At 53.6% G+C, this 26,284-nt stretch overlaps 10 protein-coding genes and 1 non-coding gene across 11 annotated transcripts; 5 read left to right on the forward strand and 6 right to left on the reverse strand.

Moving 5' to 3' along the window:
* Nucleotides 1-251: 251 nt before the first annotated feature.
* BO97DRAFT_411125 (transcription factor domain-containing protein) lies at nucleotides 252-2,992 on the reverse strand (the record flags this gene model as incomplete). Its single annotated transcript, XM_025696167.1, has 6 exons — nucleotides 252-1,110; nucleotides 1,167-1,322; nucleotides 1,373-1,597; nucleotides 1,650-1,782; nucleotides 1,835-2,043; nucleotides 2,097-2,992. The coding sequence occupies 6 exons, from the start codon at nucleotides 2,990-2,992 to the stop codon at nucleotides 252-254; spliced, it is 2,478 nt and encodes an 825-aa protein (XP_025554984.1).
* Nucleotides 2,993-4,224: 1,232 nt separating this feature from the next.
* BO97DRAFT_361972 (Zn(II)2Cys6 transcription factor) lies at nucleotides 4,225-6,527 on the forward strand. Its single transcript, XM_025692444.1, has 4 exons — nucleotides 4,225-4,336; nucleotides 4,401-4,892; nucleotides 4,950-5,555; nucleotides 5,608-6,527. Exons 2-4 carry the CDS (start codon nucleotides 4,495-4,497, stop codon nucleotides 6,485-6,487), a joined length of 1,884 nt encoding a protein of 627 aa, XP_025554985.1. The 5' UTR covers nucleotides 4,225-4,336; nucleotides 4,401-4,494; the 3' UTR covers nucleotides 6,488-6,527.
* A 62-nt stretch (nucleotides 6,528-6,589) lies between these two features.
* Nucleotides 6,590-8,269, reverse strand: BO97DRAFT_383565 (glycoside hydrolase family 16 protein). The gene is made up of 3 exons (XM_025693373.1): nucleotides 7,758-8,269; nucleotides 7,242-7,695; nucleotides 6,590-7,170 (listed from the first exon to the last, which is right to left on the reverse strand). The coding sequence occupies exons 1-3, from the start codon at nucleotides 8,156-8,158 to the stop codon at nucleotides 6,826-6,828; spliced, it is 1,200 nt and encodes a 399-aa protein (XP_025554986.1). The 5' UTR covers nucleotides 8,159-8,269; the 3' UTR covers nucleotides 6,590-6,825.
* A 184-nt stretch (nucleotides 8,270-8,453) lies between these two features.
* On the reverse strand, nucleotides 8,454-10,135 carry BO97DRAFT_361976 (SDR family oxidoreductase). Its single transcript, XM_025692445.1, has 3 exons — nucleotides 9,320-10,135; nucleotides 8,864-9,257; nucleotides 8,454-8,801 (listed from the first exon to the last, which is right to left on the reverse strand). Exons 1-3 carry the CDS (start codon nucleotides 9,651-9,653, stop codon nucleotides 8,537-8,539), a joined length of 993 nt encoding a protein of 330 aa, XP_025554987.1. The 5' UTR covers nucleotides 9,654-10,135; the 3' UTR covers nucleotides 8,454-8,536.
* Nucleotides 10,136-10,405: 270 nt separating this feature from the next.
* On the forward strand, nucleotides 10,406-10,487 carry BO97DRAFT_t50. The gene has a single exon. It is a non-coding gene; the product is annotated as a tRNA-Ser (tRNA).
* A 2,657-nt stretch (nucleotides 10,488-13,144) lies between these two features.
* On the forward strand, nucleotides 13,145-14,647 carry BO97DRAFT_411128 (family A G protein-coupled receptor-like protein; the record flags this gene model as incomplete). The annotated part of the gene is made up of 3 exons (XM_025696168.1): nucleotides 13,145-13,194; nucleotides 13,278-13,917; nucleotides 13,979-14,647. The coding sequence occupies 3 exons, from the start codon at nucleotides 13,145-13,147 to the stop codon at nucleotides 14,645-14,647; spliced, it is 1,359 nt and encodes a 452-aa protein (XP_025554988.1).
* A 766-nt stretch (nucleotides 14,648-15,413) lies between these two features.
* Nucleotides 15,414-16,808, reverse strand: BO97DRAFT_383574 (uncharacterized protein; the record flags this gene model as incomplete). The annotated part of the gene is made up of 4 exons (XM_025693374.1): nucleotides 15,414-15,602; nucleotides 15,707-16,221; nucleotides 16,291-16,368; nucleotides 16,490-16,808. 4 exons carry the CDS (start codon nucleotides 16,806-16,808, stop codon nucleotides 15,555-15,557), a joined length of 960 nt encoding a protein of 319 aa, XP_025554989.1. The 3' UTR covers nucleotides 15,414-15,554.
* A 100-nt stretch (nucleotides 16,809-16,908) lies between these two features.
* Nucleotides 16,909-18,092, forward strand: BO97DRAFT_468007 (uncharacterized protein; the record flags this gene model as incomplete). The annotated part of the gene is made up of 4 exons (XM_025699698.1): nucleotides 16,909-16,933; nucleotides 17,310-17,732; nucleotides 17,789-17,859; nucleotides 17,964-18,092. 4 exons carry the CDS (start codon nucleotides 16,909-16,911, stop codon nucleotides 18,090-18,092), a joined length of 648 nt encoding a protein of 215 aa, XP_025554990.1.
* Nucleotides 18,093-18,520: 428 nt separating this feature from the next.
* Nucleotides 18,521-20,614, reverse strand: BO97DRAFT_337170 (WD repeat protein; the record flags this gene model as incomplete). The annotated part of the gene is made up of 1 exon (XM_025691482.1): nucleotides 18,521-20,614. One exon carries the CDS (start codon nucleotides 20,612-20,614, stop codon nucleotides 18,521-18,523), a length of 2,094 nt encoding a protein of 697 aa, XP_025554991.1.
* A 1,054-nt stretch (nucleotides 20,615-21,668) lies between these two features.
* On the reverse strand, nucleotides 21,669-22,772 carry BO97DRAFT_468010 (TPT-domain-containing protein; the record flags this gene model as incomplete). Its single annotated transcript, XM_025699699.1, has 4 exons — nucleotides 21,669-21,747; nucleotides 21,806-21,996; nucleotides 22,056-22,682; nucleotides 22,740-22,772. The coding sequence occupies 4 exons, from the start codon at nucleotides 22,770-22,772 to the stop codon at nucleotides 21,714-21,716; spliced, it is 885 nt and encodes a 294-aa protein (XP_025554992.1). The 3' UTR covers nucleotides 21,669-21,713.
* A 930-nt stretch (nucleotides 22,773-23,702) lies between these two features.
* BO97DRAFT_440458 (putative alpha/beta hydrolase) lies at nucleotides 23,703-25,548 on the forward strand (the record flags this gene model as incomplete). Its single annotated transcript, XM_025698075.1, has 1 exon — nucleotides 23,703-25,548. The coding sequence occupies exon 1, from the start codon at nucleotides 23,908-23,910 to the stop codon at nucleotides 25,546-25,548; it is 1,641 nt and encodes a 546-aa protein (XP_025554993.1). The 5' UTR covers nucleotides 23,703-23,907.
* Between the last annotated feature and the right edge of the window lie 736 nt (nucleotides 25,549-26,284).

The following is a 26,284-nucleotide window of genomic DNA, read 5'->3' on the forward strand; positions in this document are numbered from 1 at the left end:
AAGGAAGGGGGGTCCGGGGGTTCTCCCCCGGGAATGCATAAATTCTACGCTTGAGAGATTAGGGGGTTTCATGGGGTAAGAGGGTCTAACTATGGGAATCATGCGCTTTCATGCTGGAATGTCATCGCTATCTGTCCCCTCGTGAATCCGTATTGTGAAATATTCTATCCATGCTGACTGTAACGTTAAGTATCGGAAAGCCAAGAATCGAGATCAGGGATTACCTCTTTGAAATCATGACTAGTTTGCGGTCATAACGAGGTACCCCCGAACGTATTTCCCTCCGGCGAGTCCCACCAGGATTCAATGTCATTCAATGAAGGCAGGGTGGCATCCTCCGCGTACAGATTCGTATTGCCCAGGGGCGGAAACCCGTCCTCGCCCAGATTGTCGGAGAGCAATTGCAGGTCCGAATCGCGGATCCAGTCGAAATCCCCTGGCTGACATGTGGTCAAGGACTGGACAGGATCCACTGGTTGTTGATGCTGTGCTGATCGAGTTTGGAGTTGCGGTTCACCGAGCGGTAGGCCGGTGGCAGCGAGTGAGTGCGCCGTCGGCAGCGACAGAGGCATGGTGGCCTGGTTCCGAGGCGCTGTGGTCCGCGTTTTCTTCCTCGATGCGTCTGCGTCTAATGTTCGCCCGGCGGGTTTCTGCGATGGTCCTCGCTGGCTCATCTGGCGCTTGACTGCGGACCCCGAGCGACGCATATGCGCTTGCCACCGCCGCTGCAGACTGACGAGGAAGTCTCGGGTTCGCTTGGCGTTCTCGAACGACTGGCCGATTTCATCCAAAGCACGAAAGCAGAGATTAAGATACGCAACCATTTCAGCATTGCTGCCAGTGTCGCTGCCAGGGCGAGAATTGGAAATCGTAACGTAGAGAAGGATCAGGGCGGCGCTGAAAATCATAGCCACAACTTGACTGTTCATGCGACGGAAGGTATAATATTTCTCGTAAATGTGGAGAAGCTGCGCGATGGCCGTAGAAGACTCAATACACATTCTTCTTGCGTGATGGTACCCGGGTCCTTGGCGAGGACTGCGTGGTTGAATGTAGCTTTTCGAAACCCATGGGCGGTGAGTAAAGATGACGATCTGATGATATTGCATGCTGCGCAGCAATCGTTAGCTTCTCTTTGCCTTGTAGCGCATGCCGGAAAGCCTTACTGTAGTACGAGGAGATGGGGCAGCTTCGGAACAGTGTCATTCAACATATCAATGTCCAGATTAGAGGGTAGGTTGGCCTTCCAAGCAAAGAGATCATCTGTTACACGGTGGCATAGTCTCTGCAGATCATGGCGGGAAATATCCGAGCATCCATATCTTCCAGAAGTCAGCAACTACGCGCAACTATCAGGACACTAAAGACTCACAGAATATGGCCCACGGGAGAAATAATCTCCCATAGTACAGCAAACTGCCGGCTAACCAGCTCGTTGGGATTCTTCAACCCGCTCATAAGTGCTTCCGATTTCATCGGCAAGCCGTACGGATGCCACATGCCTTCTTTCTCGGCACCTAAGTCAGAAGCAGGCTTAGGCACTGTAATATCCCCAGTACTCATCCGGAAAGGCCTCCCGAGATAGAAGCCCCAGAAGCTACCCGATAGTCAGAACAGGCTCATCCAGAATACTAATCAAGGTCACTTACTGATCTGCGGTGTAGCTCCCCCAAAAGGCTATCTTGCGAACATCGGCTTCGTGGACACTAATGTCACCTTTCTCGACGTACGGCGTCATATCAAGATGCAGTCCGAGGTCAAATGCGAGTCTCATCGACATGCCTGGTCCAGTCAGATCATTTTTATTTCTTCGTGAAATGCCTGCTCGACATACCGCTGTAAAGCCAGCCTCTAGCATCACGATTTGATGAGCCCTCATGGGAACTCAGTATGACAAGGGCCTGGACAGTAGCAACACAAGGAGAGTCTAGTTCAATCTCCAGAAGAGCTTTCGCTCTGTCGGCGAAAAATTCTGAGAGCGACTTGGGAAATGTAATGAAGGTAGGGTGATACCGAGCTTCGAAAGCACTTCCAATAGCGCACCTGAGATATTGTCAGGGATATGTCGTAACAGCGACCCGAAAGAGCAAACATACATAGCATTCGTGAGAACCTCCGAATAGAAGGGAGTATCGATCAAGTCGTTTCTCCACTCGGACCGAGCGCTTAGATACATCTCCTTGTCAACCACATACGTGCTGGGGTTCTGCCAAGTGAAGTAGAGTTCAACAAGATGGTCTTCCAGCGCTTGACTGACGGGTTGGCCCACCCGCAAGTGGTTCAGAATGTCTTGTCCGTCATGACGAACTGTTCGAGCGTCCGGACGCTGATGTTGTTGAGTCGCTGAAACATCCACCAAGTTGAGATTCGAGGTTGCGCCGAAGAAACGTAGATGGCCGTCACCCGAAAGTTTGAGGGTCCCAATGCGGTGCGAAATCTGTTCAATGACATCCTTCTCGGCTTCATCTTCCTCACCACTGTTCGAGTCCACATCGCGATCGTTCCAAGCCTGGTTTAGGAGCACCCCAGGCTGCTGTGCGATGTCTTGCGACAAATGCAAGCTATCCGGACTCAGACTAGTGTCATGTGACCCGTTCGATCGACCATCTATGTTGGCGTACAGAGCATCCAGACTTTCCGCTGTTGGAAGAGTGAATCCCCAATTTGATGGGGTTTTAATGTTATTAGGCAAGGCCAAATTCATGCTGGATTGACCTAGGACCCCTTGACTATTTTCTGGAAGGGGGAGAGATGTCTGGTGAAGTCTGATCTGTGAGGGTGGTGATATTTCAGGTGCATTATCGGTTTCTAACTGGTGGTTCGACGTTGATTGAGGAGAGGTCGGAGATTGACCAGGTGAACGGGCGGCAGTCGGTAGGGCCAGAGTGTTCTGTATAGTGGTTGCGATCGAGCTCCTCCTTTTCGTAGGTGCACGGGGGATCTGAAGCGTATCCAGGACTCGATTCATGCCAGACTCATCCTCCTCCTTCATTGGGGGCGGCTCCAGCCCGTTATCGTAAATGAACTGGCACAATTGATCGATTCTGGCGGAGAAAAGCTCTGTCGCAGCACGTAGGGACACTCTGGCAATAGAAATGGTCAGTCTGACTAGGTTGTGCTGATAGAAGCATGGCCATTTGTGTGTTCCTTGGTGTAGGCAAGTGAATCACTAATGATCACATTTCGCCAGTATCCGGAATTCTAGATGGAGAGGGGTGGGCGCATGAGGAGGACATACTTGCGCTTGTCGTCCCCATGCTGGTATTTGCATTCCTTGCCTTTCCTTTGGCAGTTCTGGCAATGCGGAGTAGAGCCGTCACACTAAGCGGAAATCTATCAGCGCAAATGAAAACAATGCGCTGAAAACGTGCGATCGCCTGGGAATCACCGACCCTAATTTTACTCTCACGACAGGCGACACAAGCTGTGGTGACGTGCTTTCGAGGAGCCCTCTTGGGCCTCTCTGGCTGGTGAGGCTGCATGCTTTCTGAATCGGTCGGTCGGAATGACGCAAAAGTCGTGCGGGGGAGGTACGGTAGGACCAGTTCGTCTTCTAAACGCTGGGCGATAGCGACCGAGGCAAGGATAGAGCCAAGTGCGAGATATGCGATCACCCAGTGTCTGGTGTAGAGGCAGCGAAAGCACGCATGATTTTCATAGGCACAGATTGTGTAATTGAGAAGAATACGAATGACGAAGAAATCGTGAACAGCATGGGATGTGGGGGAGACGAAGACGATGGATGGCAGACTGGGCAGTGGGCAGTGGGCAGTCACACACCGCACTGACTAGCGACTCACTAGACTGGGGGGTTTTGTTCTGGGGAAATGATGGAGAGGATCTGATAGGCAGGAAGAAGATGGATGGATCTTGAGGCGGGGAGGGAGATGTTCCACTCGGGCGGCCAATGAATCCCTCGGCAATTCTCCGACAGCCGAAAGGGATGGGATTTAGATGCCTCAACAATCATGGAGGCATGACTAAGGTTTCAAGTTGTTTAGAGTCATAGTGCTGCCAAAATGGGCTGTGGAGAAATTCTTATCGAAAAGAAGAAGGGGACGATTGTAGCTGCGATACGGACAGGCAACTTGGAGAGGTCTCCAGGCTGTTCACTGTATGGTCACGTGAAAATGCAAACAGTGTAAACACCAGCTCGACAGCCGCGGTCGCCGCCTCGATCATGCCAATCCATGTCTTATCAGTGTCTGTCAATGGCCGATTGTTAGCCAGCGAAGGGCACAGTTTGACGCCTCGTCTCAACACCTGTATATGGAATACCCTCCCTTCGCATAGCCTCAGCTACGGCAGCAGTCCACCCTTACCCAAAATTCTCTCGGTAAGCATCGCTCAACCATCCTCTCAACCTGTGTAACGCCGCTCACCCTTGCTTCATCATCAAGGTGGCTCGTAGCAGACTATATACTCGATCCGTTCCTTCGTCGCAGACCTCCTCCTACCTGCCAGTCCTATGTCGGTGTAACATGTACGGATAAGATGTCGGCTACGCTATTCCTCGACAAGCCACTCCTCAAGGTCAGTCGCCCGGTAGCTGCCTGCTCGCGATGTCGAACAGCCAAGATCAAGTGCGACGGGAAGCTCCCTGCCTGCTCCGCATGTGAAAGAGTGGGCAAGTCCGACACCTGCTCCGGCGCAAGTGATGAGTTCGCTCGCGGTAAAGAGCGAAGCTATGTTGCCTCCCTGGAGGGGTACTGTGAAAGGCTGGAGAAGAAGATCGCGGAGCTCCGCCATCTGAAGACATCGCTCTCCGTCGACAATAGGGGAATCGCACACCAGAACTCTATCACCTCAATAACATCGTCGGAATCCGCGGTCCAGGGTCCGAACAAAGAAGTCTCGGATATTGATGATCTGGTCGGAGACTTCGGATTCCTGTAAGTTTTTCTCCCTCATGTTCTCTACCCACCTACTAACCGGTTCGTCGCGGTTAGGTCAGTGAATGCCACCTCGAGAGACTTCCACGGAATCACTTCGAGCACCTCTTTCGCGAACCTCCTCCTCTCCCTCTCACTCGCCGAACCGCTACCCAAACAATCCTTACGACCGTTACCACCACGCCACGAGATAACCCACCTCCTCCAGCATTACTTCGACACGATCTATGTCCAACTTCCATTTTTCGCAGAAACCAGCTTTTGGACCGCGGTCGATGCGGTGTATCAGTCCGGCGGTCGGTTCGCCAAGCCGTTCGACCATTGGATAGTATATACGGTGTTGGCCACGTCCTCCGCGTCGTTATCCTACGAGACAGGCGATGAGAGCCACCAGGATGCTGTGTCATACGTCGCCCAGGCCCTGCAGAGGGCGGAAGATGTGCTTCGGCCGGGATCCATCTTTGGTATCCAGGCGATCATGCTTCTCGCTCAATATTCGCTATTCGATCCACAACACTTCCGCAGTTGGTTCCTGGTCGGTATGGCTGTCAGAGTCATGGTCGATCTAGGTCTGCACCAGGACCCTCCAGTAGAGGTGCAATCCTCGACCAAACAACTCGACCTGCGTCGCCGCATATTACATTGTCTCTACTCGTTAGACAGGTTCGTACCGCACCCAGCCCTCACAGGCAACAGCCATTGACCGCGCCGACAGAGGCGCAAGCACCGTCTTCGAACAGCCATTCTCCTTCTCCGACCAATCAGTCAACGTCGCCCTCCCTTCCACGAGCGCAGGCACCACGCTCAGCGAGCAAAGCCACCTCTTCCTGCGCAGCTCCGAGCCCGCGTGGCACCTGGTTAAGATCCGCCAGATCCTCTCGGAAGCATACTCAAGAAAGTACTTCCACGGCCACGAGACATGCTCGCTGACCGCGAAATCCACGTGGGCGCTCGGCGCAGAAGCCTATGAGTGGTTCGAGAGCAGGCCGACCACGGCGCCGAGCCACTTCGCGGTCCTGTACAAGCTGGAACTCCTGTACACGGTAGTGATGATCCTCGCGCCGACCGACGAACCCCCGGCCGCCGCCGTCGGAGACTACCGCAACGTGGTCCTCTTCGAGCGCAGCATGCAGTATCTGAGCCAGATACAGGAGGCGCTGCGCAACCCGGCGTGGACCTCGTTCATCACGTTCTGGGACATGCACCGCGCGGTGCAGGCGACCCGCCGCTTCACGCGCGAACTGACCGAGAACCACGACCTGCCGCTCAGCCCCTCGGCGCCGGTGCTGCCGCCTATCCCGCCTGAGACGCCGGCTGCCCTCGTTCTCGACAGCGAGGACTGCCTCAACTTTTACGCTCGCGCCACCGCCTGCCTGTCCGACATCCACTGCATCCTGCGTTTCGGCCTGCGCAAGTGGGGCCCCGACCCCGTTTTCGAGGAGTTGCAGCGCCTGTCTGAGTCCATCCAGCGCCGGCTGATCTCCTCACCCCCCGCATATCTGACGGGCGCGGGCGCGGGCGCGGGCGCGTACATGCCCGGCTACTCCTCAATTGTCCCGGCGGGATCCGGGTATGCGGGGTATGATCTGGGGTAGAGGTAGAATTTGGTGTGGAGGCTGTCTGCCATGATGTATGAATGATCTGATGTAAATTTCTGACCTGCACTACTTCGAGAATATAGCCCTGTTCTAATGCACCGCCCTTCTAATATTATCACGTGACTATCGAGGATGCGTATCGTAGCTCTATCTAGTAGTCTTCTAGAACGGCCGAACGCTGGAATACATGAGTTTAAACGAACACGAATGGCGTAACAGCCAAGCCCCGTGGCGCACTATCTGGTAAGCAAAAGAGCGAATGCCAAAAGGAATAAAACCCTAACCCGCTAATCAGAGATCCTTATTCTAAACTGTGTATATATACTCCACGCCCCTCAAGAAGCCCGAAAAACCTTGAAGCTCGCAAACTCCCAGTAGGCCTGGGTGAAATTGGCGGGGTTGAAGCGCACGAAGCTGGAGCAAGTGCCGGGACAGCGGTAGAGGTCGGTGTAGAACTGCTTCTGAGCGCCCAGCTCGCCGCACAGGTCGATGTTGGCGATGATGCTTTGGTTCTTGAAGTGAGCAGCGATGTCGCAGTGCGTGCTGGGAAAGTCGGCCAGCGGGGTGCCCCAGGCCGAGGGGTCGGGGGTGGCGCTCGCGTTGGAGAGGTCGTCGGGGAGAGCGTCGCGGGCGAAGAACCATGTCCGGATGCCTGCGTCGCGCAGTTCCAGGGCGTATACCTGATGGCCGTGAGGTTAGCAAGTGGGGACGAGGAAGCACTGAGTGGGCAGATCGGGGGAGTTGTGCTTACCCCTCCGCCGTTCTCGTTCAACTCCTGCCCGTAGGTGCTGGGCGGACCCTGTACGCCGCAGCCGGCGTTGCTGTGCGTGCTGTTATCGCAGGTTAGAAAGTTCGGGGTGCCCGTCTCCTTGCGCTGGACGTTCATCTTGCAGCCGCCCGTCGTGTGCAGCGTGACGGCGTTGCCCTCGGTGGCCAGGTTGTTGGTCTCGACCACATCGATCTCTCCGTTGACCGGCCAGTTGTACGTGTCTGTCAGCCACAGCGCAGGCCACAGCCCGCAGCCGTACGGCGTGTGCAGGATGTCGAAGAGGAAGAGCCCCGTGTCGTAGCTGGTGGTGGACTCGAGGCGCACGGAGCGGCGGCCGTGTGTCGCGTTGCGGTCGGAAGTGTCGACTCGGAGCACGACCGACGACTCTGTGGCGTAGGTCAGGTTGAGTGATTGCGCCGTGGACCGGTTGACGTATCTGTAGGGGCGCCTGTCAGCAGCCACGACCATAGCGCAGTCGAAGGCGAAGGGAAAGCCTACTGGACAAAGCCATCGGTGGGATCCTGGCCCGAATAGTAGTCGAAGCGATCGAAGAACGAGGTCCCCGAATACGTGTCTGCCAATTCGTAGTTTAGGCGAGAATAGTCAGGATAACTGGGTTTCTTGGTCCCCTCGACGGCGCCCACCACCACGGCGACAATGACGATAATGAGGATGCCCGCCGCAACGATCAATCTCTTGCGCGATGACCACCCACGAGGGTCGTACCAGGCGCGGACGATGGGCGCATGATTTCGTCGAAAACCTTCGCCAGCGCCCGGGGGTGGTGGCGGGCCTGCGTGGTGAAGTCCATCATCCACTTCTATTTTGGGGAGTTGTGTGGTGGTCCCGGCGTATCGGCTTAAATCATCCCCTGATAACGAATAATCTTTACTGGCCATGGCGGCTAGATTGGTTCTGGAAATACACGGCACAATAAAACATGCGAACGGTGTAGAATAGATGAATAGATCTACGATGTCGGATGCATTTGAGTATGTGGGTAGTCAGGGAAGGAACCAGGTGAAACCCAACTGGAATTCGTCGTCATGCTCAACGGAGAGAAGAACCGATCATGGCCTGATTAGGCAATCAGTGGTTATCCCCCCAGCCCCGTTGGACACCGCCTTCGTATTGTTTCACCAACTTCACCAAAAATCAATGTGGATTTAGACTCCTATTATACGAATATGAAGTAAAGAAACACAGTTTGCTTGACAGAATATACAATCGAAAATCCCAATTCTCCCCGAGGCGGCAATTGACCAGCAATTCAACCCTCACTTCTGCACTTCTCGGAGTCGTCGAATATCTTTGGAAGAGAGTCCTCGCACATGCTCCTGCAACCAGGTAGGCAATGCCCTCACCATACTGACCACCGAGTAGCCCTCAGGGAGGAAAATCTGTCCACTCTTTCCCGAAACGACCTGGCGCGTAATTGCCGCAGCGACGCGCTCCACCGTCAAGACAGGCTGCTTGAACAAATCTCCAGCATCTGTCAACTGCTGAATCATCGGAGTGCGGACCCAATACGGATGAATGACGCTGTACGCGCGATGTCAGTAGCGACGGACAGGGACGGGGCGCGAGAGAGATAATCCACATACCTCGTCTTCACACCGGGCCGTTTATACCAGTGTCGGATCTCCTGACCCAGCCCTTCATGAAACGCCAACGCACTGGCCTTGGAGCAGCAGTAGTCCACCATCTCGCCGAGCGCGACGAAGCTCGCCATACTTGCCACCGTGATCACATGCCCGTGGTTGCGCTCCAGCATCGCCGGCAGGAACTCGCGCACCGTCAGGAAATGCGCCAGCGTGTTGACCTCGAAGGTCTGTCGGATCTTGCTCTCGGGCTCGGCAAGGATGGTGCCGTCATGGCCCACACCGGCGTTGTTAACGAGCACAGTGGGGTTGCCGTGGTCGGCGCGAACCTGTTCAGCCGTTGCATGCAGTGCGTCGGTAGACGTGATGTCCGTTTTGTAGAAATGTGCAGACTTGGCTGGAGCATTGTTAGCTGGCAGCACTCAATGAGGGCTGGTGATCGGGCAGGGGGTCAATTACGCAGGGTATAGGACGGTGCTTGGATGTCGAGGATAATACACCTCACGCCTCGCACGGCTAGCTGTAGGACGACATGCTGGCCGATGCCACTGCTGCCGCCAGTGATGAGAACAAGCTCGCGATCCTTGTTCCATCGGTTAACGGAGCAATTTCCCAGCGACCAGGATGTGAGGGCGCGATTCAGATACCGCAGGAAAGCGATGGCGAGCAAAGAGTTGAAGACCAGGGGAATGAAGGGATGGCGGTCGAGGGCGGATCGCACGGGTTCGGGGAGCTGAACCGAAAGCGACTGAGTCCAGGATTGGACGAGAGTGATCGAGTGCTGCAGGGTCATAGTAAGGGTGCAGGTTGTGGTGTTCTTTGGTGAACGAAGTCTACCTCAGCGGCCAGACAGGGTCATAAAAAGAGATCCTGTCCCCGATTCACATGCCCTCGCATTCGCCCAAACGGGCAACCATTGCGATTTGGAGATCACCACCCTCGGTTGCTTGGGTTGGATTTAAGAGGACAAGAAAGTGGTACCGCCGACGATCTCAGTCCTCAAGTCGAAAGTCTATTTGAGCTTGATCATGGAGGCCATACCGGGCCCAATCAAGTTGGTTGCCATGATCGCTAGCCATATGTATTGATGACACGGTCACGATAAAAGCCACAGTACTTTAGATTGGGCCGTTGGGTGGCTGAAGGATTGATTAAGCCATTTTTGGGGCATTAAAGAGTTGTCTGCCTGACTAGAGGCATGCAGAGGGAGGAGGAAGAGGAGGCCTGAGACCCATTAAAGATTGCCCTCGATTTTGGTCCTCCGTTCCGCTTCAGGTTGGAGTTGCGATTTTGGGTCTTTTTACCTGCCGAGGCCCGAAGGGAGGGACGCGGGCTCATCACATGACACGGCGCATTTTCGCGTCAAGCCAGCGCTTGCACAAGCCTGTGCCTGCAAAATTTGCCGTAGTTCAGTAGGGCTGCGGGGTAGATAGACAGCACACATCGGGATTGAAGTCCAGACTTAGATCTATCAGGACTATCAGGGACTGTGCTAGAAGTTGCGCGGCATTATATTTTCAAAGTTGATATAGATTTACCAGATAAGACAGTATGGCCGAGCGGTCTAAGGCGATAGACTAGAAATCTATTCTCTTCGGAGGCGTCGGTTCAAATCCGACTGCTGTCGTTTTTTGCCCTTTCCCCTTTGTCCTCATTGGGCCATGGTCTTTGACTTACTATACGCTTCCTGCCTCGAAGCCCATGCTCGCAATTATGATTCTTACTCGTGGATTTCTTCGGCAGCATGCACCAAGTTTTTGTACGCTCAATAAGCCCTGGCAAAGGGTCATACTCAGCGCCATCACTTCCTTATAGAAATCCAGAGATAAGGGGCGAGTACGGAGTATAGTGGGATTTATTGGGAATGGCAGGGTGATGACTACTTCAGCAACAAAACGTAAAAATGACCGTATCACTCTGATCAAAGGGAAAAGGCAACACGCCCATGGCTCATCAAGTCTGGTACACGATCTTGGAGCCGGAGATCCTATTACTGCATCGTGGTGCTCTTGCAATCCGCAGAACACGTGCATTCGCCTAGCCAAGCCTTCATCGTAGTCCCACTATACCAGCCAATCAGCACGTAGTTCAGGGTCCTGAAGGCGATGGCCCAGCATAGTAACGAGTATACTGTGCCCGGCGGAGGTCTCTAGGCTGACAGGGTTGATGACCCTTTTCACCTATCATCCCATCTTCTTCTATTGTTCCAGCCCTTGGTAGTTTGACTTCCGTTGTCTTCTCGACATGTACACACGTCGCAATCACGTGAGCAGACAATAACATGTCTTGGGTACTGAGAACAATGCTTTTGCGAGAAGACAATAAAGCTTTTACAGATTGGAGACGAGGCAAAGAGATCTTAAGATCCTTTTTGTACTCCTGTCATTCAAGTTCTTTGAACCCGTTGCGAAAATCCCTGCCCATTCGACCGTAATCAGCATACTCACTGCCACGAGCCATGGCTATCAAGATAGCTGTAAAAGTGCTTGCAGGGTTCTTGATATAGCTATAGTACCGGCCCCTTGAACTGTCGGTCCTAAACCTAGCCGCGGACGCTGAGGTCAAAAGCTTAGACAACGACCGCAAGGATCTTGATGAATGGAGACATGTACTGTACAAGATCGATAGTAGGTAGACCATAGGGCGCGCGATCCTAGTTCCACACGCATCGTGGATGGCGACGGAATAGGAAGGTCATGTGCCCATAGTTCTTTTCTCCGCTTTGTGTCTTGGCATGCGGTCGGTGTCGAATCCAACATTTCCTGGTCTCGTTGAAGCTGACTCGGTTCGGCAGCGGTTCCGTGGAACAGTGGCATGGCTCGGCACACTGGGTGGGATCTTGGTAGGGCTGAGGCGGGTGGTCCATGTGAGAAATCTGGGAAGCATCATGGAGGAACGAAACCTTGTATACATGACTCCACGTACCTGCATGGCTATACATGACTCCACCTGTACCTAGCCATGTCCATCGACCACACTACACTCAATGCAATCGCTTCGAGCGCTGTGGTGCGGCGACGATGCCATTGTCCGGAGTTCCCGTCGCGGCGATAAGATCGACAGATTAGTCTTTCCCGGCTCTGCTAGTGCAATAGGGGTTTTATCGTAGCGGAGGGCAATCATGCAAAGCCGACTCCTTTTTAACCTGTTGCCATCTCGTGACGAGGTTTCTCCTTTTCCTTTTGCGTGCGCGGTGAAATCGCCCTTTGAACGGGTCATGTGGATCTACTTCTTCGTCATACTCAGAGAGAGCTATAATCGCAGCCAGACTGATAGCTCGCTCATGGATAAAGAGGGGGATGGTCAAAAAAGCGAACAGCCTCTGTACATGATGATTGTCAGAGGACAATCTGGGTTGTTTGTGTAGCGAAATTCCAGTACGGCCAGTAAAGGCGGTAACTGGGGGCAGAGCACTTACCAACTTGAAACTACTCCAAACACTCCACTCGAATCGTCCCCCATTTACTTCTTTCCTTCAGCCAGTCACTCCAAATTCCCTGCCACGTCCTGCGTATGCTACGATATTGAAAGGAACAATCCGACCTGCTGAATCGAGGCAAGCTGATTGCCGTCTAGGCAGGATCTTTGGACTCCAAATGAAGACGGCTGAAGATGGTGCCGCTGTGCTGGCGCCAAACCACAAGCCACCTTGGCGGGCGCCCCGCATGTGGAGTGCGCTGGGCTTTCTAGAAAGGAGTGAGAGTCTGCTAAGTCAACGTGCTCCTCGGGCGGCGTGAGGCATGCATACGGATTACGGTGATAAGTTCTCCGTGAGTGATCTCCGCGGACAACGCACTAGTTTCTTGTCTTGGAACTTACGCACAGCCTGCTAGTAGAAACCCTCCAATAACACTGGGCACGTTGCCCCTGACCGAGTCATGTTTCATGAACACGGGACCTCCAGTCAAATTGACTCTAAGCACTCCCGCGCTATCTATGGACCCGAGGATCAACAAGGGCTTTGTCAAGCTTTTCAAAGCAAGCCGCGTGGCGTTGGCTAAAATATACTAGTGAGCGAGGAGAGCGTGCTGCGTGCCGGCACACCGTTGCCAATTTTCGTCAGGATGGCGACTGTTCCAGAGACGAGGTTCCCGAACTGGCAAGTTCAAAGCTTAGGTTGACTTCTTTCGCTCCCCATTCGCCTTATCATGGAGGCTAACGCCGCCATATGGGTCAAAAGTAACATGAAGGCGGATGCGGTGGAAACCCCACGCTCAGAACGTCGCGGATGATAACTTTTTTTGGTTCATGCCCGAACCCGTAGGGGCAATTGCACACAACGACATGTGGGCTGGACAAGCTTACTATGGCGCACTATGCCTCCGATCATTGCTGTATGTGAAGCTCATACTACGTATCCACCACAAGGCGCCATGACCATCGCCAAGTAACAGGGGGCAAATCTTCGATTATATAGCCCAAAACTCGCCTCGGATTTTACAGCTGACAATTTCGACCCTTCAACGTCTTTTGCTATGCTTACCTTTGCACTTGAGTCGCTTCTGGCGGCTGACACGGCCAGGGACGGCAGGCCCCTTCATTCGCGTGGAGAAGAAGGCTCTGCAGTGATTAGTCCCTTGTCGGACCTACAGCAAAAAGGCCTGATCGTCATTTCCACGCTCGCTCTTCTCTCTATGTTCACGACCTTCTCCCTTTTGAGCTTCCTTACTTATCGTTTCATCTTCTGGCGCAAGTACTATCGACGATACATAGGTTACAATCAGTATGTCGTGCTTATGTTCAATCTGGTTTTGGCCGATTTCCTGCAGAGTTTCGGGTTTATCATTTCTCTCCGCTGGATTGCGATTGACGCGGTACGAGCGACAGACGTCGCATGTTTTTTGCAGGGTGTGGGGCTGCAGATTGGCGACCCAATGAGTGGCCTTTTTGTTCTTGCTATTGCAGTGCACACGTTCCTACATGTCAGCCTCAACTATCAGATGGAACACAGAGTGTTTGTGAGCATGATTATCGGCCTCTGGGCATTTGGGGTTGTGATGACCATTATTCCTATCGCTGCGCACGGGCGATATGTGTGGTATCCCGCGGTGGCCTGGGTATGTTTCGAGCTTTTCCGTCAGCCCATTGAAATTCGCTAACTTCGTTCCGTTCCCGCAGTGCTGGATGACCCCTGAATACGAGAACATGCGATTGTGGACTCACTATGTCTGGATCTTTGCCTCCGAGTTTTTCACTGTCTCACTTTACGCGATCATGTTCATTCAACTACGCCAGAAGATGTCCGAAGCGTCTGTTCTTGGGGAGCATAATTCCGAGAGTCTGCGCCGGTTAAAACGAGTGATTCTTCACATGGCCGTTTATCCAGTCGTCTACATCTGTTTGACCCTACCGTTGGCAGCCGGTCGCATGGCTTCTGCTGGCTCGCACTCGCCAAGCGTACTCTATTTCTGTATTGCGGGTTCTTTCATGGCATGCTCCGGGTTCTGCGATGCATTCATGTATGTTGTGACCCGTAGAAGTGTTGTGGTCGAATCTGAGGCGAGGGGAAGCAGCAAAAAGCTCTCTAGCAGCCGTCGAAATAAATCATCGGCCGCGCAGCAATATGCCATGAGTGCGGACCCGAAAGGTCCGACATCAACGACCATCACTCGCGGCCGAAGCGATTCCACGGAGGAGATGATCGGCAAGGGAGGCCTTGAGCTGGCCCCCATGGGCGTTGTCTTGCAGCACACAACGATCGAGGTTACAACTGAGAGCGCATACGAACCGTCCTCCAGCACCTCGGGCACCCCAACGCGGCACAGAGATAGTGTTCGCTATTCTTGAAGTGCTTGAAGTGGGGTTGAAGTGAAACAGACCGCGGCTGGGCAGAGACGCGACCGGCGGTGGCAACAGCCGTCGCAGCCATGTTTGCAGGTAACGATTCGCAATTCGACGTCAGCCTCGTCCCAACAACAAGGGCTCTTTCAAGCACCTACCTTTTCAGACCTTGTCACGCCGGTCGCCAACCCAATTATCGGTCGGCGAGGGGCTCTTGCAGGCTCGAGGTCCTAGTCTGGAACACTCAAGGGTCTCAATCTGGACTTCTTTCTATGCAAAGCATGGTCTGATGATTATACAACGATACTGCAATGCGCTGCGCGCGGAGTACAGCGTCGCGCGTGGAGTATAGCGTCTTGAGCGGCCTCAGCATTACTGAACGAGTTTGATTCTGCAGATCCAGCCGACCCAAGCTCATTGCAGCCCTGGTCGTGGGTCTAGCTCAAACGCAGGGCGTGGAAGCATACGAACTCCAAGCGATGGCTCCCAGCACTAAAGCTATTGAGAAATCCGCGTGCAGAGTACGACACGGCCTTGTTCCCGGGCAAGGTGTGGCCCCAGAGGGCCAAGTCAACGAAAAGACAGACTCGAGACTCGCAGCTTCTCTCCTCCGGTATTTCGGGTTACAGGGCTACAGGCTCTCAAGTACGGGGCAGGATTCACCGAACGACTCAGAGGGCTATATCGAACCGTGCTGCACTTTCAACGAAGTCAAGCGACGACAGCAATGACATTGTTGCTGGAATATGTACTATTGTGATGCATCTTGCATCTGCATTCCCTTGCACTCCTTTCATATATCCATAAGATCTAATATTCACATGCACGATCATGACAATAGACGCTTGGAACTCACGTTGCGCGTTCAAGCAGTAGCCCAAAGAAGGAACCCATGTCCATCCTTCCCCTCGCATCAGAAAATAGCCACCGAGTTCGGCGGAGTTGCCACTCCCCCAACAACCTAGAACAGCAAAAGCCACACCACACATTAGCGGACAAGCCACAAACCCAACCAGACGTTCAATTACACCTTTTCCGCCGGCCTGCACAGAGGACTTCTCTTACCTTCAACGGCACACTCGCCAAGAAGAATTCGTATCGCCCAGTCTCCCGACAATGCGCGGCCAAGCGCTCAAGATCGAACAGCTCGCCGATGGGACAGCCCCACCCGGCCAACACCCACTCATGCAGGTTGAACCGCTTGTCGGCGTGGGCGCCGCGGATGGGGGCGCGCTCGAAGCTTGGCGCATCGCCCGCCACGGCGGCGAACTGGTGCTCCCACAGCCAGCGCACGGCAGCCTCAGAGGCCTCGAGGCCGATAAAGTCCGGCGAGGGTCGGCGGGCGAGGGCGTGGCGGTCGGCGTCGGAGAGGGCGTGGTAGGCGCGCGTGAACCCGCTGCGGATGAAAAGGATGTCGGCGGGGCGCGGGCGGATGGCGTGGTCGTGCATGAGCTGCGTCAGGTGCGCGATGGGGATGCTGCTCGACGTCAGCGGCGACAACGCGATGTCGTGCTCGTCCGCCCAGCCAGCGTAGTCGAGCAGAATGCCGCGGCCCGTGATGCCGCCCGCTTCGGTGACCACTGTGCCGGTTGCGCCGGGGGTGTCAGAATAAACCCATCCTGATCTGTTGATTGCGCGCCATCACGTACCGTGTAAGCCGAGGACATCCGAGGACTCAATCTCTTCCTGCGTATGGCCGTTGTAGAAACGCTTGGATTGCTGGTGCGCTACATCACGGACATGGCTCCTCCCCGCGTGTCAGCTGGGCCATAGTGGATGTACATAGCCTGAAGAGAATGGGGCCCAGTGGCATAGAGTAGACAGGCGCAAGCGCAAGTACACACGCACCGTAATGTCGGAAACCATCCCACTGGGTCGACCCCTGCGTATTAAAGGTGAGGATATCATCGTTGATGCAGTTGGGCCGCCGGTGCACGATCTGCTGCTGGAACGGGTCGCGCTCGAAGCTGGGGTAAGTGGGCATGCTCAGGGGCCAGTCGAGCGAGATGCGCACCCCCGTCCGGATCTCCTTGGCTGCTTCCACGATCACTTCCGGGGTCAGGAGATTCAAGGTGCCCAGCTGGTCGTCGCGGCCGAAGCGGCCCCAGGCGTTGCCGGGCGAGCCCGTCGGGTCCAGCGGGAGGGATTCGAAGGGGATGCTGCTCATTGTTTTTTTTCTTAGTTTGTTGTGTCGGAAGTACCGTCTTGCTGGTGTGACTAGTTAAACGGAGGGACTTGACTCTTCAAGTTGGGTGTTTATATGTACTATGTACTTAGTCCGGATATTGCGGGGTAAGTGACCCCGGGCCTGGCTTTTCCGGCCGCCTTTTCCGACAGCTCTGTCGGTGATATGCGGAGATGTCAGAAGAAGACCCGCACAAAGAACAAACACATCCCTTGGATATCGCAAGAGAACGTGTACATACACAGTTGCAACAGCCTGGTATATTTCACTTGATCAAGTTTGACTTTAGAGCACGTGTTTCCCTCATTTCCCGTAATCTTGGGAATCTTATAAACCTGCAGATATCCTCCTGATACCCTCTACCTTACCGAGGAATCGCCTCCTATCATATTATCAAGGCCTACTCATCCATCCCAAATGGTTCTATATTGGCTCGACGAAAGGCCCATTTCACTCTGCCTTTACCCGACACCAATCAAAAAGAGATAAAGTTCACCGACACATCATTTTTCACCACCGATGGTGCAAACCGACAGCTTCCGACGCCAACGCAAGTGAGAGCTTTGTCCAAAGGTATCAATACATGTCCGCGACCCGCAGCGGTCAAATTTGCAGAGCTGGGCCTACTGGTGAAGTTCGGCCGTTACGTCACGACCACCGAGGCACTGAATCTCTGGACGATCAAGAAGACTTTTGGCGACGACATTCCTGTACCAGAGGTATTTGGCTGGCGCGTGGATCAAGATGGGTTTACTTTCATATATATGGAACTGATCGGGGGCCCGACCCTCGAGGAGTGCTGGGACTCTCTTGATGCTCTACAAAGAAGGACCATCAATGACCAGCTCTGCGGTATCATGGGGAAGTTACGCACCCTCGCGCAGGACCCCTCGGAGCGGTTTATTGGTATGGTTGAAGACGTCAGGGGGAAGGACGAGAATCAATGACTTACGCCTGTTCAGGATCCATAAACCGAGAGCATCTATTGGACTACGTGTTCATCGACCAGCCGAAAACAGGCCCGTTCTTGAGCGTAAGCGCCTTCAATGACTGGTTTGCTGCTTTACATCAACTACGTTTTGAGCACAGATACGACGACCCTAACCGATGTTTATCCCGGATACTGGGGAGATCAAGCTGACTCATGCGGACCTGAACCGGCGCAATATCATGGTCCCTTCCACCAGTCCGGTTCGCGTGGTCATCGTGGACTGGCAGCAGTCGGGTTGGTATCCGGATTACTGGGAGTATTGCAAAGCGGCCTAAACTATCTGGTATGAGGATGAGTGGCGGAAGGATTATATTGATCGGTTTTTGCAGCCGCAGGAAAATGTCTACTTTGTGTTTACGGAGTATACGATGGCCATGGGTGCTGTTTGACGCGGTCTTTCTCTTCCTGCCTGGCTTTGCTTGCAATCCGCAACCCGCAACATGGAAGCTGGGACCTACCAGGGGCTAGGTATGCTATGTAACGCGATGGCTGATCGTTTGCTCCAGTGGGCGTTTCTTGTGCGGATGCTATTGTCTCTTCTGAGGCATACTAAAGCATAGGTACTGAAAGCCGCTGTGCTTTCGCGATGATCCTTATTAAATACAGCTTCACGTCGTAAATGATGCTACTTGACATGATATGGTCCCGTACGCAGGATATGGCCAGCCAGCCAGCCGTATGACACCCACCCCTAGCATCAATATCATATACAGTCCATGTCCTGAATGTTCGCATCAACAGTTTCATTAGGTGGCCACCAATGATCTTCCTCCAGCGTTTCTGCCAGATCTTCATCCACAAGACTCCACAGGCGAGTGGGCATCGGCCTAGCCGAGACTGGACGATCGGGAAGCTGCACCGGATCTCCAGTCAGATCGATCACTTCGATCTCCGAAACTGTTATTTTGGGCTTCGCTAATCGCCGCTTGGAGTTGTCGGGGGATGTGGGGGGCTTGACGTCATCGTCGCTGCACAGATTTATTACGCTCGTGGTGTCTTCACGGATCCTCTTCTTGTAACCAGCCCGCTGGTTCCGGATCTGTGCTAGCCTCCTCTGAGCAGCAACCTGCTGTTTTTCTTCCTCGGTCAACCCGAGTCGGTATTTAGGATCCAGTCCATCGATCTGGCGGGCCTGGCATTCGTCCGCCAGCATCGTGTATGCGATCTCGTCCAGCGGAGTGCCTTCTGGGCGGGCCCATGCTGCGAATGGACCGTCGTAGTACGGGCCTTGTCCGACCCCGAAAAGTGGGTGCCGTTCAAGCTGGCCAGACCGCAGTAGCTCGGCACCGGCTGCGATTCCTGATTCAGTGTCCTCGAAGGGCATGCTCTCTGGTGGCGGAGATGCAGGTTTGTAGTCGATTGAACACTGCTCTGTGCGCGAGAAGGGCCCAGAGGATAAAATGTGAACCCCGCCAGCAGCATCCCCTACTAGGAGATTGGACTTGTCTGGTGAGAAAGATAGACTCATGATTTCCTCATTGAAATTCGCGACGTCTTGGTCCAGAGCATCTTCTGGGGCTCGAAGAATATTCCACCTCTTCAGAACACCGTCCGAACCCCCGCTGTAGAACTCGCCAATCGTACTGCCCCATAGGGCTGCCCTCACTCCAACATCTGCTTGTTCCCGGCCAAGATTCTCATCCCATGGATTCAGCGGTTCGCCATGTCGGAGCTCGTGGAGAATTCTTGCCGGATTGCGAAAGTCCCAGACATATGTTGCGCCGTCGGTGCAACTGGCAGTGACGTAGTTGGTATTCATGGGACAAAATGTCACATCGTTGATGTCCAAGGCAGGACACTCAAATTCCATGTATGTCACCTTTGATGACAGCGGCTGATAAAGGCGAACAGATGATCTGCTTTCCTTGTAGGCTTTGCTTATCGAGTGGCCTATATAGTTTGCTACTGCAGCATACGGTAATGAGGGATGCCACTTGATGTCATACACGTTCTGTGAGCTGGGCGAGAGGCTGAGAGGCGTTATTGAAGCTTCGCCTACATGCCAACCTGCTAACTGACCATCTGGTGTGAGACTCTCGTGGCCTTTTTCTGACATGCCGGCCAGGAGAATATTCCCCGTTGCTTGAGTGTTACCCCATGCCAAAGAGGACGGTACCATCTCTATAGCCTTATTCGATCGACGTTCGCGGGCTTCAAGAGGCTGATAGTCCATTTCTTCTAGTCGCCAGAGGCCAATGGAACGAGTCCCTGTGGCTAGTAAATTTGGTGTATAGCTTGAGCGAGCCATCACTTCTACCCTGGAATCATGCCACAGGCGTTTGTGATTTTCCGCACTCCTGCTTGTCGGTTGCCATAGCTTGACAGTGTTATCGTAGCTCGCAGTGAATAGAGCGTCATCCCACCACTCAACAGCCGTCACACTCATAAACAGACGAGCGTCGTGTAGATTTGGATTAGCTGCAGCTCTGGTCGGAGGTCGACGTACCCAGTGATATGGCAGCTCCTCTAGAGAATTCTTGGTTAAATCTCCAACCAGCAAATTATTATTGCGGTTGTATGCCATGTTGTGGTGATCACACTGGGCGGCTGCGCCGGCTGCAAACCTAGTACCATCGGGCGACCAGCCCAGAACAATCACATCCCCTGAAGCACCTCTCCAGGTTCTGCATAATTCCAGGTTGTTTGAGGCCTTCGAGCGGATCCGTTGTGTAGTTGGAATCCCCAGCTGACGTTGTTGTAAAAGTGCCGTCAATGTCTCTGATGAATGCCTGCGTGCACATGGCTGTTTGCCGCGCGACGGTAACGTTGCTGAACATGCGGACTTCGGTGTAGCCATAGACGGTCTTACGATGTCCGACTCGTTGTTGACACATGGCGATGAAGCTTGACTGCGGGCCCTGCTGCGTCGAGCAGACTTCGGGGCGATGCTATCGCTGCGATTTCGTCTCCGTCGAAGAGACCTTAAACCCGTTCCTTCATAGCTTCCACTTTCGCTCACTTCACCCTCCGACCCAAAGCCTTCGTATTGTGACTTGTCATAGTAATTACCAGGGCCTCTCCGTGGGCGACCCGACCGTCGTGTCCGCGCCGTTTTGACCGTGTCTGAAATATGTGTATTCCGTGCGATAGGAAGCTTGTCTTGCGACGATCTTGGTCTCAAAGATTCTGGAGTACGCGGGAGGATCATGGAACGAGTGCTTTCGATGGTTGAATTATCTTCGACGATTGGGGTCTCGTTCCGGGGCGGAGACTGTCTCGTTTTGCATTTGATATGGTTCGTAGGGCCCATGAACTGCGCCAGCAGGTGCTGAGCTTCTTCAATTAGACTCAAATCGTCATCGGAGTCTTGTAGTGCAATTTTAGGTGACATCATCATGCAAAGTTGCCTGGCTTTCGAATTTGGCCAGTCATATCGCGCGGTTACAATACAAGCAACCGAGAGACGCGAGACTGACGCGATTCAATATCCAATGAGGGGGTTGGTGGTGGTGGTTTCAGAGTGCAGTCATTTTGGTGCCACGAACGCGAACAACACGGGTGTTGAAGGAGTGAAACGCGGAGGCGCGGAAGGGAAGGCGTCAGGCAATTGAGACAAACATTGGCGGGAATCTCGGGCACGTGGGGTCCGGCCGAGGTCTGTTCTTCAACCTCATTATTTACTCCGCCACTCGTTCACCAATTCCAGCTCACCCAAATCTCTCCTTGGGAGTTTGTGTCCGGCTGGTTACAGTTGACTTGAAATATTCATGGCTCAGCTTGATAATCATAGCGTAGACTATGACACTAACAGTATGTTCTGAGGCGAAAGCGGGCCTTGGGGAAAAAACACAACTGTTTAATATAATTCAATCATATACGCCGCTGGGAATAATTTTACTAGTATACAGGACCTCCGCTCACCAATCCACATGCACTATAACTATAGCCAGCAGATATCACTTCTGATGCTTTATGATGATCTTCATATATCTAATGAGGGCATGAGTTCTGAATCGCCAACTGACAGAGGAGGTGGAGGTGAACTTACAAGCTCATTCCCGTCAAGGCCATCAATATGCCTGCCACGCTTTGATGCGAAACGACGTGATCGGATAGTACCCATCCTAGACCTACAATAATGCAGGTCTTCAACTGCCCGATGACGGTACTGGTCACCGGTCCTGCTGCATCAATGATATAGAACTGGGAAAGATTGACCAGACATGCCATGATCCCGCTCTGCAAGTCCATCGATTAGCTGATATGCTCAAGAGACCCCTGCGAGAAGAGAGACTCACCGCCAAAATAGATATCCATAAGGACTCCGGCACAGATGAGATCGTAGGGAAAGTCTCCATCCAAGGGGCGACGCAGAGCAAAACGGCTGCGCTGACAGGAGCCTGGTTGAGGAGAAGCTGCATGCTGCTCATCTGCAGCTTTGTGTGGTATCGACCTACCAGCACGGTGTATAGTGCACTAGCACACACTCCAGAGAAAGCAAAGAAGACGCCCTGGGTTGAGGTTGATTCAGTGCTATGTGAGGTCGGTAAGGAGTCATAGTAGGAGACAACCCCTACGCCAGTGCAGAGCACGATAAGCGGGAGGAGCGCTGCACGAGGGATGCTGGATTGGTATAGAATGTAGTTGAGCAATGCAGTTGCAGGTGTAAGAAGCAGTCGCGCCAGCTGGTGAAAGATCACTGAGGAGTGTGCGAGTGCGAGATTCTGAAAAATCACCTGAATACACATAGCGGCAACAAGGTGGATAATGCGATATGGAGAGACATGTTTAGGCTCGAACCATCCACACCAGGTTCGAGAAGCGACCCAGAGGGTCAGGCCAGTGATAGTGAAGTGATAGGCAGCGAATGACACCTGGGAATTCCGCAGCATAGCATGCGAGAGGACCGACTTATTGGTAAAGACCTGTGATATGAGGGTGAGCCCCCTTTTGCTTCAGCAAGGAACATGTACACGACTTACAATGGCCACTGTAGACACAACGTTGATTGTCATCCATACTAGGAGACGAAAGTTTGACCCCGATTGACCCTCTGAAGCCTCATCCTCCCTCTTCTCCTCGTCAACCGTGTAGACGACCTCCGACTGCGTGTGGTCGGGTGATGAAGCAGTGGTAGAGGAGGAGGAAAGCTCATGGACCAAGCTCCCCTGCTGATTCTTTCCCTCATCCTTCCGCTCATCTGATTTGGGTGCTGTGGTGGCCATTTTGGAAGGACGAGACGCGGATTGCTGCGTAACTGAAGCTGCTGGGGTTCAGGACATCACTGAAAGACCTACGAGCTGACACTGACGACTAAAGGTTTTCAATGCGACAGAATAAATCCAGCAGGCCATTGTACCCACATGTAGAGTCTTCTTTGCGGGGAGCATGACGCCAGCACCAGGTCGATACGACCGCGGGACCCTGCAAAGGCGTGACTTGGACGAAAGCATGCAGGCTTGAAGATGCCCTCGCCGGGACAGGATCCAAAGGCCTTATCCAGGGAAACATTCTCCCTGGTTGCACTCTGATGTTACTTCAGCCCTCCAGGGGCGCGGTTGAGGATTGCCGTTTTCGGCTGAGACGAAGGGATGGAGCCGAGAACAGAAATGTCTTCATCCCTCGATCGATTTACCGCAATGCAGGTACAAGCCAGATCGGGGCGAGGCATTTTTGGGGACAGCTCTGCTGAAGGACATGGCCACAAAACGCTGGCCTCATTTCTGCCGTGTTGAGCCAGACCCGCATAGACCCAGAACTATCTACAATATTAGAATATGTGGGGGAAGAATCGTGGGGTGGAAGACACACCCGTGACTTCTAGCAAACAGTACAAACAGGTGCAGTCCGTGCAGTTCTCATCACGTGCAGACTCGGCAGGACTATTGGCGATTTTCCTCCGGGGAAAGATCGAAGCTCCGGTAAATGGCTTTACCCCGTCGCTCATCGGCTGTGTCTTCGGCAGTCGAGTCGGAGGGCGGCAAAGTCACAATAAAATGATGTCCGCGGGGCACCCCTCCATTTCATTTCGATATACCCCTCCTTGATTTGGTTCTTGCAGGGTCTTCTACCCCGTGTCTTCCTTCTCCTCGACTCAATTGCTGCATTGACATTGACATCGACCCGTGTCGCATCCCCAACTCCTTCAAGATGGCGACTCCCGGCTTGCTCTACGTGACGATGCACCCGCGTCCTTCCCTCCCCGCCGCCCAATTCCACGATTGGTACAATACGGAACATGGGCCCTTGCGCCTGCGCTTGCCTTTCGTCACCAACGGCTTTCGCTACCGTGCTGTTGATGGCGAGGAGCCGGAGTGGGTGGCTTGGTATGACATTACGGACATGGATGAGTTGACGCGCGAGACCTATCTGGCTCTCCGGGGAGACGGTATCAAGACTCCGAGGGAGAAGGCGACTATGGCCCAAATTGCCGTCGATCGCCGCCTCTACGACTTCCTGGGTGAACAAAAAGCCGCCGATTACACTCCGCTCGAGGACCAGCCTGATACCACTGCGGCCGGCTCGGTGCTTGTCGCTGTCTCCACCACTCTCGTCGCCGACGCTGCCAAAGAAGAAGACTACAACCGTTGGTACACCGAAGAACACATCCCTATGCTCTCGCGGGTTCCCGGCTGGCGCTGCTCCCGCCGCTTCGTGACAGCTGCCATCGACCCCAATGCCCCTCGCGAATACTTGACCCTCCACGAATACAAGGCCGCCAACGGCCTGGGTGGTCCGGAGCACAAGGCTGCTATGGATACCCCTTGGCGCACTCGCATTGTGAACGACACGATCACCGGCCATCGCCGTCGAGTCTTCGAGTGGGCTTATACCTTCGGTCCTGCTCCCCGCGAGCTGTCTTCCCTTGCCTCCAAGGACGTTGCTGGACCGTGGTCATCGAACGACGGCCGCACCCGTACTTTCCCCTCTCCCACGCGCCCCGCTGTCGAGTCATTTGTTACCACCCCCGACGGTGTCGATCTCCCCTACCGATTGGAAGGCAGCACTGACCCTCACAGCCCAGTCATCGTCCTAAGTAACTCCATTCTGGTTGATTACGCTATCTGGGATGATTTCGTCAACGCCTTCCTCGCGGATCCCCGCAATCAGGGCTTCCGTATCTTGCGTTACTCCACCCGTGGTCGTCTGCAGGCGTGCGGCGAGCAGCCGATCAATATTAACGTCCTCGCCTCGGATATCATTGCCCTGCTAGACGCCTTGCGCATTCCCCAAGCCACCCTGATCGGTGTCAGCATGGGAGGTGTAACAGTGCTCAACACCGCGCTACGCTATCCTACCCGCGTGACGCGGTTCATCGCCTGCGACACCAACAGCTCCAGCCCAGAGTCCAACCGCAAGGCATGGAACGATCGCGTGGCAATGGCCGAGCGTGAGGGTGCCGTCTCTGCTACCACTCAGCAGACGATTGTCGGTGAGGAGCTTGCCGAGGTCACCGTTCGTCGGTGGTTCGTGCCCGAGTCCTACGAGACCCAGCCTCATCTCCCCGCCCAGGTGAAGGAGCTGGTGCGCACCAACAGCCTCGAAGGCTTCCGCAAGAGCGTACAGGCTCTGTGCGCATATGATGTCCGGGAACAGATGGCGCAGGCGCAAGTTCCGGGTCTCTTTGTCGCTGGCGAGGGCGATGGTGTCCTTCCTAAGACCATGCAGCAGATGGCAGCCGACCTGAAGGGTGATGCTGAGCTCAAGCTTATTCCCAAAGCTGGACATTTGCCCATGGTCGAGAACGCCCCTGCTTTTACCCAAGTAGTTAATGAATTCCTTCACAAGTAGGTGCCCAGAAACAGAAATTAGCGAGTTCAATTCATTTCCCGAATATTTGGATAAAATGTAACATCGATACTGCCCGAGATAATGCCACTGATAAATCCTTGGTAAAGCATATCTTCATGGGCCGATCCTTCCCCGGCTATATGATAGATTTGTAGACTCACAAAAAAAGTTGACATACAACACATCAGGAAGAACTCTTTGTGGGCACTACGAATGGCGCTTTGGAGAAGGGGAAGAGATGATCGCGACGCGTGTAAGCGCGGAGCCCTATACTAAATCATGTTCCACAGAGGACATCTGAACTGTATTGATTAGCTAGCCGGTACTAAAGTACTCTGAATAGCTGGCTAGTAATATTCCGTTTAGCTATAAAAAAGCCTGGTAAAAACAAAATATATAATCTTCCCGTCAAATCATGGAGATCCATCGTTCAATCACACTGTGGACAAATGCTCCAAGCACGACTAGTACAAGCTCTAACCACAAACATAAAATCACCGATAGTGGAGGAACTAGGCGTGATGCATGGTAGTCTCAGAAACAGCAAACAAGCAAACCACCAAATCGCACCCCACGGCTCTGACCGCATTTCTCCACACTATTACATGATTGTGCTGATGCTATAAGCCACGTATTAAAGAGAGTCAGAGGTCTGCAGCAGGAAACTGCACATCCTGTTCGGTTACCGCCAAGCTATTCAAGCCTAGTGTATAGACATACGAAGATATATTGGAGT

Source organism: Aspergillus homomorphus (genome assembly GCF_003184865.1).
Source record: "Aspergillus homomorphus CBS 101889 unplaced genomic scaffold BO97scaffold_4, whole genome shotgun sequence".
Classification (NCBI taxonomy): Eukaryota; Fungi; Ascomycota; class Eurotiomycetes; order Eurotiales; family Aspergillaceae; genus Aspergillus; species Aspergillus homomorphus.

Coding starts and splice junctions, on each gene's coding strand:
- BO97DRAFT_361972 (XM_025692444.1), top strand. CDS start 4,495: ATGTCGGCTACGCTATTCCTCGACAAGCCACTCCTCAAGGTCAGTCGC. Junction 4,893..4,949: donor GTCGGAGACTTCGGATTCCT/GTAAGTTTTTCT, acceptor CGTCGCGGTTAG/GTCAGTGAATGCCACCTCGA. Junction 5,556..5,607: donor TGTCTCTACTCGTTAGACAG/GTTCGTACCGCA, acceptor CCGCGCCGACAG/AGGCGCAAGCACCGTCTTCG.
- BO97DRAFT_383565 (XM_025693373.1), bottom strand. CDS start 8,158: ATGGCCAGTAAAGATTATTCGTTATCAGGGGATGATTTAAGCCGATAC. Junction 7,696..7,757: donor CCCACCGATGGCTTTGTCCA/GTAGGCTTTCCC, acceptor GCGCCCCTACAG/ATACGTCAACCGGTCCACGG. Junction 7,171..7,241: donor TGAACGAGAACGGCGGAGGG/GTAAGCACAACT, acceptor CACGGCCATCAG/GTATACGCCCTGGAACTGCG.
- BO97DRAFT_361976 (XM_025692445.1), bottom strand. CDS start 9,653: ATGACCCTGCAGCACTCGATCACTCTCGTCCAATCCTGGACTCAGTCG. Junction 9,258..9,319: donor AGCACCGTCCTATACCCTGC/GTAATTGACCCC, acceptor ACAATGCTCCAG/CCAAGTCTGCACATTTCTAC. Junction 8,802..8,863: donor CGGCCCGGTGTGAAGACGAG/GTATGTGGATTA, acceptor TCGCGCGTACAG/CGTCATTCATCCGTATTGGG.